The sequence below is a fragment of the Peromyscus maniculatus genome, chromosome 15 (assembly GCF_049852395.1).
Source record: "Peromyscus maniculatus bairdii isolate BWxNUB_F1_BW_parent chromosome 15, HU_Pman_BW_mat_3.1, whole genome shotgun sequence".
Taxonomy (NCBI): Eukaryota; Metazoa; Chordata; class Mammalia; order Rodentia; family Cricetidae; genus Peromyscus; species Peromyscus maniculatus.
Genome location: NC_134866.1, coordinates 10196660 through 10211683, shown reverse-complemented (window position 1 = coordinate 10211683; position 15024 = coordinate 10196660). Strand labels below are relative to the sequence as shown.

Sequence of the window (15024 nt, the reverse complement as noted above, 5' to 3'; positions counted from 1 at the left end):
GATGGATGTGGCTTGAGAAGGACACCCGACAACAATGTCTAACCCACCCACACACGCGTGGGCAGGCACACCCAGTACATATGTGTAAACACATCTACAGACACACATGCATTCACACATACTACACATATACAAATACAGAAGGGGGAATGAGAGAGAAGGGGGAATGGGAGAGGGGAGATAGAAAGGTAGAAAGGGAAAGGGGGAGTGGTTTACTAAAGCCTGAATTGGAAAAATGCCAACATCCATACATAAAGACAGAATCATCCAAGTAACATTAGAATTTCACCAGGGACCCTGAAAGCCAGGAAAACATGCAGCTGTATAGATCCAGAGAAGTAAACAGCTGTCCGTGGAGATTCTATATCCAGACGTCATGCATTGCTTTTTCTTCATTTTGTATTTAGCACACGAAATTTCAGGTTTCCTTTGACATTTTCAGACACACTCATCCTGGTCTGAGCCTCCACTTCCCCCTCCCCTGTTTCTCCTGCCCATCTCCCTGCATCCTGCCTTCATCTTCACCTTCAACATCTAGGGTACCCACCCTCCTGTACTCTCGGAGGTGTTCTGTAACCTTCCTCGCTTCTCTCCATTAAAGCTTTTTTTTTTTCCATCTTATCATGGACCCTTTTCTAGTTTGTGGCCTCTATCCACTCTCACTTCCACATGAATATACATATATAAAAGTTAAAAAGCTGAAATCTGCATATTCAAGAAAACTAGTGTTTGTCTGAGCCTGGGTTGCCCTACTTAATGTAATATTTTCCAGTTCCATTCAATACTCTGAAATTTTCGTAGTTTTATTTTTCTTTATGGCTGAATAAACTTCTACTATGTATATGTGGCACATTTTCTTTATCCATTCATCACTGGTGGACATCTAGACTTATTCCCCTTCCTTGCTGCTGTGAATAACTCAGCGATGAATGAATGTGCAAATGTCTTGGCAGCAGGATGGAGATCTTGGGATGCATGCTTACGAATGGTATAGCTAAGTCATTATGCAGTTTTATTTTTACTTGTTTTTTTTTTTTTGAGAGCACTCCATATTGATTTCCACAGTAGCTGTACCAGTTGATACTCTTATCACAGGCAGTAAGGTTCCTCTATATCCACATCTCCCGTTTGTTGTCATTTACTTTCTTAATAACAGCCAACTTAACTGGGCTGAGATGCCATCTCAAAGTAGGTATTTTTTTTTTTTTTTTTTTTTTTTTTTTTACTCTTTCACAACTGAGACTTTATTGGTTGAGTACACAGACATTTCAATTTTTAAAACATGGACCCAAATTCTAAGAGTCATACATTGTGTTCACGTACCCAAAAGAGCCATGTATTATTGTTTCTTTGAACTTATTCCAGTGATGTTCCATCCTAAGCTTGGCAAGTTTTCCCTAAGACCTCACATAACAATCAAATGCTCACAATCCTTAATTCCACTGACTCACAATTTTATGCCACATACAGTACATATTCAAAATTTCAATCTTTCACAGCACATTATCACAACTGTTAGCAAAATGGACTGCCATGACCAGAGACAGTTCTGACAGGGCAAGGACCGAGGAGTGGTTTTTTAGGATACAGTTCTACTAGAAACACGAGACCAGAAATAACTGAAAATATTCCAGACACAAATGCACGACCAAGACTCCAAGTATGCTTTGTGTTGTAGGATATAAAACTAGCCCCCTCTACGGAATGTTATGGTGACCCCCGAGACAGTCACAGCCTCTCCTGATTCAGTATCCTGCTATTTTCTGGTTGTACCAAAAAATAAACAACCAGCAAGTGATTTAACCTCTTAAAAAAATCATTTACACTTAAAAAATGGGATGAGGCGGGACTTCCCCCCACCTTTTAAAAATGTTTCTAGAGCTACTAAAAAACTCGCATTTACAAAATAGTTGATAAAAATATTCCTCTGGATTGTACAAGAAGGGAGGCGGGACACTGACAGACACGATGGATGGTTAGTCGGACTTGGCTTCTTTCTCTTCGACTTCAGAGGCTGGACTCTGGTTCTCAGCCTCTCCATTTTCTGCAGGCACATCTGTGGTTTGCTGGTCAGCCACCTCCGCCTGTTTGCCCTTTGCTCCCCTCTTCCCTTTTGTTTGCACTTTTTTGTCTGATGGTTTATCCTTTCCCGCGGCCTTCTTCGGCTTCGCGTCCACCTTGGCAGGGGCGGGCTTGGCCGACAGCCTCGCCGAGCGCCGCTTGGGCTCCGCCTTCGCCGCTCCGTCCGCGCTAACCTTCCTCTTGGGCATCGTGGCGGCGCTGGGTGGGAGGCGCGTGCGAGGCCGAACCCGTCACGGAGCTACACCGCCTCGGCCGCCCAGGTTTTTTTTTTTTTTTTAATTTGAGTTGTCCTAATGTCTAGCAACATTAAACAATTTTAAAATATTTTTTGATTTGTTTTCTTCCTTTTAGAACTGTATAACCAGTTCATCATTCCACTTATTTTTAGCAGTTTTGATTTGAGGACGTGTTCAAATTTTCAGTTCTTTATATATTGTAGATATTAACCCTTTGTCAGAAGTATATCTGGGAAGCAGTCTCTCACTTTCTACAGGTTCTCTATTTGCCCTCTGTCTTTTTGCCCTTTGTCACTTTTGCTTTCTATTGTTGTGATGCAAAGTGTGACCAAAAGCAATGTGGGGAGAAAAGGGTTTATTTGGCTTAAAGTTTTCAGTCCATGATCCAGGAAAACCAAGACAAGAGTTCAAGCAGGTCAGGAACCTGGAGGCAGGAACTGATGCAGCGATTATGGGAGGATTCTGCTTACAGGCTTCCTCAGCCAGCTTTCTTATACCACCAAGGGCTACTGGCCCAGGGATATCACAGCTCTCAGTAGGCTGGGCTCTCCTTCATCAATCATTAATCAAGAAAATGCCCCAGAGACTCGCCTATAGGCAATCTGATGGAGACATTTTCTTCCTTAACTGGGATTTCCTCTTCCCAGATGATTCCAGCCTGGGTTCAGTTAAGGACAACAACAACAACAACAACAACAACAACAACAAAAGAAAGCAACTAACCAACAATCTCTAATTATCACTTCAAATTGATGGAGAAACAAGAATATTTAAGACAAACTCACTCAGATAATTCATGAAAACCAATCCATCCATGCAGAAATACTTAAAAAGACTGAGCATGGTGGTGCATGCCTTTAGTCCCAGCACTTGGGAGGCAGAGGTAGACTTGTAACACAGCCACAGCCACACAGAGAAAACATGTCTTGAAAGAAAAGAAAGGAAGAAAAGAAATGCTTAAAGAAAAACTACATATGTGGAAAAAAACCACAATCTCATATATGAGAAAATAAAAAAAAAATAATAAATCCCACAACAAGAATAGATCAGTGGCAAAGATGAATAAAGGAAACAATTATATTTAGCAGAGTGAACCAGCAATTTAGTATTACCAGGGTAGGAAAAGAATTACTAGCAATAAGCCAACATTAAAATGAAAAGTCAGAGGCTTATTTCTCAAGTGACTCTAAATGCTTTCAAGTTGAAAATTCACACTAACCACCACAACATTCTTAGCCATCTGGGAAAAGGCAAATCAAAACTACTTTGATATTGAACCTCACCCCAGTCACGATGATTTTCATCAAAAGAAAAATGGCAACAAATGCTGATGAGGTTGTGGGAAAAGAGGACCCTGAACTGCAGGGAGGAGTGTAAAGTACTACAGTCAGAAACGGGACTCTGTATGACCTAGCTATGTCACTACTGGGCATATGCCCAAAGACTACATCCTACCGCAAAGAGACCTGCAAATGTGTGCCTTTTGCTGCTCTAGTCATAAAAGCAAGGAAATGAAATTGGCCAAGTTGTCCATCTACAGATGGATGGATAAAGAGAATATTGTACGTTTACACAGTGGAGTTTTAGTCAGCTGGACAATGAAATTATGAAAACTTCATTAAAATATATGGAATTTGAAAATACTACTTTAAAGAAAATAATTGGGATTCAGAAATATAAATACCACAGGTTCCCTCTCATATTCAGATGCCAGACTCTAATTTTCAATGTATATATGAAAGTACGCGTGTGGGTAGAGTTCGTGCAGCTAGAAACAGGACCATGAGAGGGGAAGTGGGGGAGGGGAGGCTGAGGAAGCAAAGGGAGGGCCACAGAGTACATGGGACATGAGGCAGAAAGGAAACTATTATACTTGAAAGGTAAAAGTGGAGGAGGAACAGTGGGGGTAAAGACGGAAGAGCAACAAAAACAAATCACATATGGTACCGCTATAATGAAAAATACATTGTACACATTTAATTTTTTAAAGCAATCTCATGTTAATTGTATGAAAGCGTCCAATTTCCAATAATGTAATAATAAATTAAAACTGGATTGAATTTTGTGATTCATCCTGTAATAAATGCCCCTCTGGTTTAATATGAAAGAGTCTGATGCCAAAAAAATTATATATTCATAGTTATGAGATACTTCTGTTCTTTTCATTTTTTTCTTCATATATGCATTAAGTGCAATTTTCTCACTGCTCATAGACAAAACCTTACTTAGTCCTTTGGTAGGGTAGTTACATTTGTAGTAGGGTAGCATCCTCTATAGTTACTATCAGTCATCTTTCAGACTCAAATTAGTGAGGTTGGAGCTTCATTCCAAAGTAGTTAGTAAGTGACGTGACACAATGAAGCTAAAAACCATCTACTCATCCTCCAGATTCTATCCTGCTTCAGGTCCAAATCCTGAGAAAGGAAAGCATGTCATGTTGGCTTGGTCGTCTCTCTTTGCTTATTGCCATCCCATCTACCTCAGCTGCACTGGCCACATATTTATTCTATGCCCAAGGGTTGTTCCACAAGCCTCTGAAATCCAGTCTTCAGCTGGAATATGACCCCAGGGTCTTCAGAGCCCTGTCCTTTTAGAGGAGTCTCTGATGGGTCTTGTATCTCTCATGAGCTCCTGGGAAAGCCATGAGGTTTAAGAAGTTGCAACTGCAGTGGCTGCCGAGTAGGACTTGTGCTGCTGCGTTTTCCTCTCAAGATGCCATCACACACACACACACACACACACACACACACACACACACACACACACACACACGAACGTCTGCAAAGGATTTCTAAACCTTGTGGAGATGCAGAAGTAATATATTTTCAGTAGAAACCATACCACCACTTTGAAGTTTTGATCTTTTCCCAGGCAACTGGTGTTTTGTATGGTCCTCTTTCACTGTGCTGAGCAGGTACTAGTCATAGCTCCCAGCATTCCATGTGATCCTAAGAGCTGATCCTTCTCTTGAAATATATTAAACTGTGTAGCCAAGCAATGATGGACAGACGTGCACTTAATGAATTTGATTTGTATTTTCTCCTTTCGATGGGATTTGTGAATTAAGCCTCATCGTAAGTCAGGAACTTCTACATTTATACTAGGTAGGGCCAGGCATTCAAATGTCCTCAGTCATGAGTTTAAATGATTTTTAGATTATAATATGTTTATATAATTTCCTCCTTCCATTTCCTCTCTCCAAACCCTCCCATTTACCCAACTCCCTGTTGTATTTTAAACTCAAGGCCTATGTTTTTTCCTTAAAAATACACAAATACAACCTGCTCAGTCCAAGTCCACATAATGTTTCTTGTGTGAATGTTTTCAGAGCTGATCCTTTGGCACTGGATAACCAACAGGTGTGCTCTTCCCTGGAAAAGACTCTTTCTCACATTCTCAGCATGTCTTAGTTGCCTGTAATATTTTGTGTAAGGTTGGGGACTGGTGGGTTTCCCCCTTCCATGTTAGTATATCTGTTGGGATCATTCTTGTTCAGGTCATGTTTAGACAACTATGTTGGTAAGACTGCATGGGTGTAGATTATGACATTCCTAGGAGACAGAATCTCACAGCAAACTCCCTGATCCTCTGTCTCTTACCATCTTCCTACCAACTCTTGCATGATGATCTCCAGCCTTAGATGCAGAAGTTGTGTTGTAGATGTTATCATCAGATGGCATTGGGCTCCACAACTATGCATTTTGAAAAGTTTTGGTTTTCTGCAATGGTCTCAAAGAGAAGTTTCCTTGATAGGGATGAGAATTACACTCTTCTGTTGGTATAAGGACAAATATTTAGAGTGTATTTAGGAATTCTATTGGTTTAGTAAAGTGGTAATTGTGGGTTCTCCTTTAAAATTCATGAGTTCAATAGCCTGGTTTTTAAAAAAATGTCACCATATTGCATCTCCTATAGTTTGGAGTTTAATATTTTATTTTAAGTTCAGTCAAAATTAAAGAGGATAATTCTACTTATTATACCATACAACCACCTATTGGGATAATAAAGCACTATTATTATAAACTGCCACTAAACCATAGCTTAAGTTGACAATAATGCTCACATTTATGTGCACAAATTGGCTGAGGTTTGGTTGGTGTGGGCTGAGATCCTTAGGGCATGGCTGTAGCTATTGATAGAGTCCAAAACCACTCCACGTGTCTCTTATCCACTTGGAAGCAGTGAATCATGCACACTGGGATACTGGCAAAACTACTACCAGAGCACTAGAGAACAAGACAAAAAGCGAAAACACACTGCAGAATCTTGATCCTACTGCTTTCTAGCATCAGCGCGATTAAAGCATGTTTTCAAAGTATTAATAATAGCCTTACCTCAAATAGGTGGAAGACACTAAGAAAACTGAGCAGTCAGTATTTTGTATCCATGGAGGCCATACTTCAATAAACCATAAGTCAAATAAATTATATGAGGAAAAAGTTAGGTGCTTACATATCCAGACTTTTTTCCTTATAACTATATCCTAAACAGTACAGTGTAATGTTCATGTGGCATTGGCATTTTCCTAGGTATCAAAAGTCACCTAGAGATGATTTAAAGTACACAAACAAATGTGCCGAGGTCAAATACAAACTCTATGTCATTTTATGGGGGATACTTAGCATCTAAAGATCTTGGCATTCCTAGAGAGACCAAGGAATGTGTGGTCCTGCAGGCAACAATTCCTTCCAATGCACCTGCAATCTTTCAAAATATAAAGCCACGTTTCAACTCTGTGATCTGTGTCTTCAGAGTAATGTGTTTGTCTGCTGCCATCAGACGGGAGTATGAGATGTGGAGGCACAGGCCCTCTCTTATTACTGCCTGCGTAGTTTTTACAATACCATCATAAATCAGAATAAACACATTCCTCTCTAGAAATTGCTCTGCTGTGCTTCTCTCATGAGTTCCAATTCCTCCTTTTTTTGTTGTTAAATTCTACCTTCCATGTAACAGTAGCTTGCTCTTTAGAATCTTCAATCACATTTAATAAACTCCCCTGTTAATGTTTACTATGCCACATGAAAATAAAGTAATCAATCAAATTTAGGTTGAAATAAAAAGTACATGTAATTACTTTTTTCCTTCTAACACTGATTACTCTCCATTCAAATACTATTTACCTGTACCATTGTCTTTTTCATATGCCATTTGCACAGACTTTAATTACAAACTATTTTGAGCCATAAGTTCAGTTGTATCACCACAGTGCATAATTTAAATCATTTACCTTCAGTTCTGTGCCATCACTTCTTCACCTATAACTTGATATGAATCAGAGACAATGTATTGTGGAAGATGTATGTACATGATTATAGTTCTCTAGTATTTTTTAAAATGTTTGCTTTGACAATTACCACAAGCTGATACAGAAATGAGCAATAAACATAAAAAAGTTTTCAACTTTAATTGCCATTAGAGAGGTGAGAATTACGGCTAGAAAGTCAATCTCACCTTAATAAGAATGACTGTCATTAAGAAAATATAGCAAAGATACCCCCACAATAGACTGCTGGCAATGGTCGAGAGACCTACTCTGGTGATGGGATGGCCAAACACCCTAATAGTTGTGCCAGAAACCCCATCCAAGGACTGAGGAATCTGGATGCAGACAACCACGGCTAAGCCCTGGGTGGAGCGCTGGAAGTCTAATTAGCGAGAAAGAGGAGGGTTTATATAAGCGAGAATTGTTGAGACCAAGGTTGGATAAAGCACAGGGACAAATAGCCAAACGAATGGAAACACATGAACTCTGAACCAAAGGCTGAGGGGCCCCCAACTGGATCAGGCCCTCTGAATAGGTGAGACAGTTCATTGGCTTGATCTGTTTGGAAGGCACCTAGGCAGTGGGACTGAGTCCTATGCTCATTGCATGAGTTGGCTGTTTGAAACCTGGGACTTATGCAAAGACGCTTGGCTCAGTCTGGGAGGAGGGGACTGGACCTGCCTGGACTGAGTCTATCAGGTGCATCTCAGTCCTCGGGAGGGAGGCTTTGCCCTGGAGGAGGTGGAAATGGGGGGTGGGCTGGGGGGAAGGGGAGGGGGCAGGAAGGGGGAGAACAAGGGAATCTGTGGCTGTTATGTAGAACTGAATGGTATTGTAAAATAAAAGGAAAAAAAAGAAAATATAGTAATGACAAAATGAGGCTATTGATGAGAAGGTAGAGTAGTCTGGAAAATATGGAGATAGGTGTGAAACTCCCTAGGAAACTAAAAACAGATCTACCATATGGCAAAGTTACACTGCTCCTGGATGTTCACGTAAAGGACTCTAAGTCAACACATCCCCAAAGGTGCTCCCACATCGTTTCCTGCAGAACTATTCATGACCCTATGTTATGGAACCAACCTAGGTTTTGTTGATGGAAGAATGAAGAGAGAAAATATATGCACACACAGTGAAACATTTTCTGCTAGAGAGAAGAAAATTATGCTGTTTATAAGAAAAAATGACGCAAATGGAAATAATGATATTAAGTGAATTTTTGGGTCTCATAAATCTAAATATCACATTATTTTCTCTTAGCTGTATATGTTAGATTTTATATAGACACATAAAATTTTATATAGATAGGTAAAATTATGTATCTATATGACATGAAATTAGAAGCAAGACTCTCTGTAGAAAGGGCTACTAACAGGATACGGGAGGACTGGGAAGAAACAGTGGAGATCATGGGGATGTCAGTTGTGTTAGTTATTTGAAGTCTGATAGAAATAGGATAGACCCACTTGGCTCTGTAATACTTTTAGTTGAGAGATTTTCAATTACTGCTTCTACATCATCAGATGTTACAGGTCTACTTAAATTATTTATTTTATCTTGATTCAGTTTTTCTAGCACATATTTGTCTAGAAATTCATCCACTTCTTTTAGATTTTCCTGATAGGTACAATATAAATATTTTAAGTGGACCTCATTAAAAAAAATGCTTTGGTATAGCATAGGATGGTGTCATTTGAGTGAAGAGGCAGCCTACATAATGGGAACATATCTTTACTAGATATACATCTGGCAGACAGATAGTATCTGGAATATACAAAAAACTCAGAAAACCAAACATTACTAAAACAACCCAATTTTAAAACTGGGCATGGAACTAAATGGATTTCTGAAATGAGGAAATACAAATGGCTGAGAAACATTTTTTTATTTGTTCAACATCCTTAGCCATCAATGATATGCAAATTTAAAATATTCTGAGATTTCATCTTACCCCTCTCTGAATGGCTAAGATCCAAAAACAAATGACAACAAATGCTAGCACAAATTAGTGGAAAGGTGAAGAATTATTCACTGCTTATGGGAATGTAAATCGGTGCAGCCACTGTGGATCTCAACTAGAAATATATCCAATACATGATCCAGCTATACCACTCTTGGGCATGTAAACAAAGGACTTGGTATCTTACTGTAGAGATACTTGCTTCTCCATGTTCACTGCTGCTCAGTTCACAATAGCTAAGAAGTAGAAACAGCCTAAACCTCTATAACCAATAATGAATAATAAAAATGTAGTACATTTACACAATGAAATATTATTCCACTGATAAAAAAAACTGTGAAATTCACAGGTATGTGGATGGACATGGTAACAATCATTTTGAGTAAGGTAACATAGACCCAAAAAAAACGAACATCACCTATTTTCTCTCATTTGTTGTTGTTATCTTTGAATCTTCAGATACATATGTTTCATTTGGAATATCCATGGAGTCAGAGCCATGGGATGGAGACCACTGAAGGAGAAAAGTAGTCATCACTCTCAACCAGCTGTGGAATTTGCAAGCTTCAAAAACAACCAGCCTGGTAAAACATGCCCACTAGTACAATAGTGGCATGTAGTAACCAACCATTTTCTGATTATAATTAAGGCTGTCCCCCCAAGCCTTAAGGATTATTGTGAAAGGGAGGAGGAACATTATAAGAGCCATAAGTGGTGGAGGACCACAGGAAACAGCATTTTCTAGCCATAGGAGAGCAGTCAATCATATGAACTCAAGAGTTGTTGTGACTACATGAACAAGATGTGTACAAACACAGTCAGACAAAATCCTGGCTAGGATTGATATCCTATCAATATCCCACCTCTAATTGGGGTGCTACTGGTAAATGATAGCTGCTTTGAGGAATTAGTTTTCTTTAAGGGCCTGGTCCTTGGTTGGTTGACTACAGTCCAGTGGAAAGCACACATACAATAATATATGGAAAACACAAACTTACCTTGATGTCTTTTTTAAAGAAGAGAACAAAAAGTTGGGTAGCTAGGAAAGGGGTTGATCCAAGCAGAGTTGGGGAAGGAAGTTGGATATGATCAAAACATGTATGAAATTCTCAAAGAACAATAAAAAATTACAAAAACATATAGACTTCCTGTGGCCATGAATCAGCTATAACAGCACACAAGAGTGATTGGATAGAAAAAGAGAGAAGTATTGTTCTAGAACACAACTACAGAAGCATAATTCTTTTTCATCACATCCCTGTGAACAATTCTTAATCATATGGCTTGCACTCAGTTGTCTACCAACCTGTAAAATATCTCTATTGTAGACAACCATGTATCCAGATACACATCAGAAGAAATGTAAACTATGATAGAGGATGGCTAATATTCAGCTTCTCCAAAAATACCAGATCCTCTACTCCCCCTTTAATATATTCTTTATTGTTGTCTATTCTCACCTGTGTCCCGCTGTCCTTAACTCACAAGGATTTCCCTGAGACACATATGTGTGTGTGTGTGTGTGTGTGTGTGTATCCCATCCTTCCACAGGATTTCCTGTATCCATTCACCAGCAAAGTCTAATATCCCTACCTGACAGATGGCAATGTTAACTTCTGCTGTATGTGTCCATGGTTATAAAATTTGTAAAACTATTCACACAGAAATATTCCTACATATGTGCCTTGAGCTCATGGAGAAATGTCATTAAAATGTAGGAATTCTCTTAACTCCAAAAATTTATTAAAACATGGCCATTTTATATTAATTATATTAATATAATACAAATATTATATTAATAAAATATTAATAAGGACCCCAGTGGTCTGGAGAGATTATTTGATGGTTAAAACACATACTGCTATGGCAGAGGACCCAAATTCTACTCCCAGCACCTATGTCTTCAGTCTCTCACCTACCTGTATCTCGAAGTCTAGCAGAATCCAATGACTCTTGCTTCCACAGGCACCCACACACATGTATGCATGTCCACACATGGACACAAAACATACACATAATTACAAATAATAAATAAATATTTTAAAAAGAACTCTCCCTATGTTTACAATGATTATAAAACATACTGATATTATCATTATTCTGTGCAAATGTTTTAGTTGCTTCTCTTTGGGTTTTCTTTTTTATTATTTTTATTTGTTTTGTGTTTGTAGTATGTGATAGGGCTGAGTCACATTCATGCCACAGCAAGCATTCCAAGGTCAGAGGACCAATTTCAGGAGTGGACTCTCCCTTTCCACCATGTAGATACTTGGAATTGAACTCAGGCCATTAGTCTTGACAGGAAGCACCTTTACTCAGAAGCCATCTGATTGGTCCCTACTTCATTTCTCAGCATTAAAGACTTTTGACTGATTTTCATGACTTTGGATCTAGATCTTGCTTATTTAGTATATAAATAATTCTGCACTCAACCATTTCTTCTACAATTACTTACTTCCCACCTTTGGGCTTTTTTGTGGACTGCATTGCTTTTAGAATGGTAAGAAAGCCTGTCCCACAGTACATCACATATGTTTTTAGCGTCCTTTCTCCTAACTTTTCAAGGCAGCACAAATGAAATATGCATACAACCCTGCATAGCCAAGCTGTGCAATCAATAAATCCTATAGGCTTAGATTTATTTACCCCCAGAAGCTTTACTTTGCCAGCTTGTTTTCTTTCTCCTTTGATCTGAGTTACCAATGGACAGATACTTTTCTCCAGAGAAAGTGCTACAGCCCTAGGCAGCATGTGAAACTTGCAACAGTGATAACACTTCATCCTACCCATCTTCCTTTGCCTTTTCATATATCTTCTGCTAGAGACTTTTCTCTTAAAGAATTCTGTTTCATATGTCTTAATATATATTATGACCACAGAATTATAATGAGATTTAAAAGCTATCTGAAATTGTGTATTACAAGAGCTAGAGAGATTGTTGGAGATTTGAGTAGACATTTCTCTTACAGTGGTCTGAATTTCTTTATATATATATATATATATATATATATATATATATATATATATATATATTATATATACATATACATATATATACATATACATATATATAGAGATAGATACAAATGTGTATAATGTATATATTATATTCTCTCTCACTAGTAACCTCTCTACTTTCTAAGGCTCATCATGAATTCTATCATGACTATTTCATTACTAAGCTTGCCATGCTTTATTTTGCAATTGCCTTCTACAACACAGAACCTTTTCTATATTAGGAGCCATAAGTCAGGACAAGTGTTGCTATAATCAGGTTTTTTTCATTGTGAAATTCTTAGAAATTTAAGTTTATCAGTATCAGGTGAGATTAACAATCCCGGTAAGAACAAGAAAATTGCTTTGAAAATCAAATACCCTTTATTAGACTACTGTTTAAATCAGCTATAAGATGCAATGTACAGGCCGGGCAGTGGTGGTGCACGCATGCCTTTAATCCCAGTACTCTGAAGGCAGAGGCAGGCAGATTTCTGTGAGCTCAAGGCCAGCCTGGGCTACAGAGTGAATTCCAGGAAAGGTACAAAGCTACACAGAGACACCCTGTCTCAAAAAATGAAAAAGAGCCGGGCAGTGGTGGCGCACGCCTTTAATCCCAGCACTCGGGAGGCAGAGCCAGGCGGATCTCTGTGAGTTCAAGGCCAGCCTGGGCTACCAAGTGAGCTCCAGGAAAGGCGCAAAGCTACACAGAGAAACCCTGTCTCGAAAAACCAAAAAAAAAAAAAAAAAAAAAAAAACGAAAAAGAAAAGGTGCAATGTACAGATGTAGTAAACATACTAGGTCAAAAAGAAGATACTTTCCATGAGGCTATTTTCATTATCATGGTTGAGTCGTATGGTCATCTGAATAAAAATGGCCCCCATAGACTCATGGAAGTGACATTATTGGAGATGTGGAATTCATGTTCTCTTTTAATCAAATTATATATATATATATATATATTATATATTTTTATATATATTATATATATATATATATATATATAATTTTAGTTCTATGCATATGATCAGAAGGCTGACCTTTTGGTATTGGGTAACCAATTTGGATACTGTGAGCTTTTCTCCTCCTATGTTATCATGCCCATTACTGTTTTCATTGTTTAGGTCTTGTTTAGAGAGCCAAGTTGGTAAGACTTCATGGGTATAGCTTCTCTGACATTTCTAGAAGGCGACAGTCTCACAACAACCTCCTGTAGCTAAATGTTTGAGCTATATTCACAGCAACCTCCCTGTTCCTCTGGCTCTTGCAACCTTTCTGCTCCCCTTTAAATAATTCGGTATTCATCACCTATTTTCATTTTTCAAAACTATAAACACCCATATCCTTCCATGCATGGTGGGCAAAAGGTGATTATTTGGGATATTGCTACAGAAAAGAAGACTATAAATAAAATCGGTTTTTATATTTACTCTGTGACCTGGAAATGTCTCCCAAAATTTCTTGTGATCTCTTTAAATTAAAAACTTGCACTATAAGCATCAAGGTTTCCCTAGAAATAGGTCAGCAACGAGAACATTCATCAAAACTGGTGAATATTAACATTGTATAAAGTCAGATGTAAAATTATGACAGAGATTTCAGTCATTGTGATGAAATAGAAGTATGTGGGAAACATTATCCAGACATTAGACAATGAAATATAAACTTATTTTCAACTGTAGTTGCCTAAGGTTGAAAATATTTTCTGTTATAACCTTAAATATCTGAATCTGAGAAGTACTTAATTACTTTCATATGGACTCTAAAATGATGTCACAATATGATGAAATCATCCAATACTGATGATTATCAGAAGAGCATTAGCCAATGGATTCCCTGTCCAGGAGACAGACATAGAATGATAAGCAGTAGATTAATAAAAATCAGTTTGCAATCCTTGATAATTTACACTAAAATTCCAGCTGTGTCTTCATTAGAAAAACTCTAAACAGATTCTTGTTTCCAAAATAAAATCTCATCAGTATAAGTTATAAGAAGAAAAAGTGGCCTCTGGAGATGTATAAAAATATTAAAAGAGGAGGTTGGTGGAAGCTTGTAAAAGCAGATAGTATCCCAATACTAAGCAATAATGTGGATAGACGGTAAATTTTGATTTGTCATATCTTGGCCAGCAATGGAGGTTGGCTTTCTGAGAAAAAGAAGACAGTGGCTCTGGGGACCAGTGGAAGCAAAGAAGCAGAGAAGGAGAAACAAGTTTTGTACAGACTCATGGCTTGCTGTCTAACTTTAATTTTAAGAAGTCAGGTTTCATAAGACTGAGATGCACAGAAGCAAATAAAACAGATTTTTTAAACACACAATCAAGTACATCGGGAACTCTGCTCTGCTTGCTCTTCATTAAACCCAACCGTAACTCAGGAAGTTAAGCTTCACATTTCACTATACAATATAAAATTTTAAAGCAATAATTTCATCTCGGTGGTTTCAAATAACCTGAAGAAATTTATATAAAGGCACTATCTAT

General features: G+C 38.2%; 1 protein-coding gene across 1 annotated transcript; it reads right to left on the bottom strand.

The window, feature by feature from the left end:
• Nucleotides 1–1655: 1655 nt before the first annotated feature.
• LOC102914744 (non-histone chromosomal protein HMG-14) lies at nt 1656–2333 on the bottom strand. The gene has a single exon (XM_042261885.2). The coding sequence runs from the start codon at nt 2268–2270 to the stop codon at nt 1977–1979; it is 294 nt and encodes a 97-aa protein (XP_042117819.2). The 5' UTR covers nt 2271–2333; the 3' UTR covers nt 1656–1976.
• Between the last annotated feature and the right edge of the window lie 12691 nt (nt 2334–15024).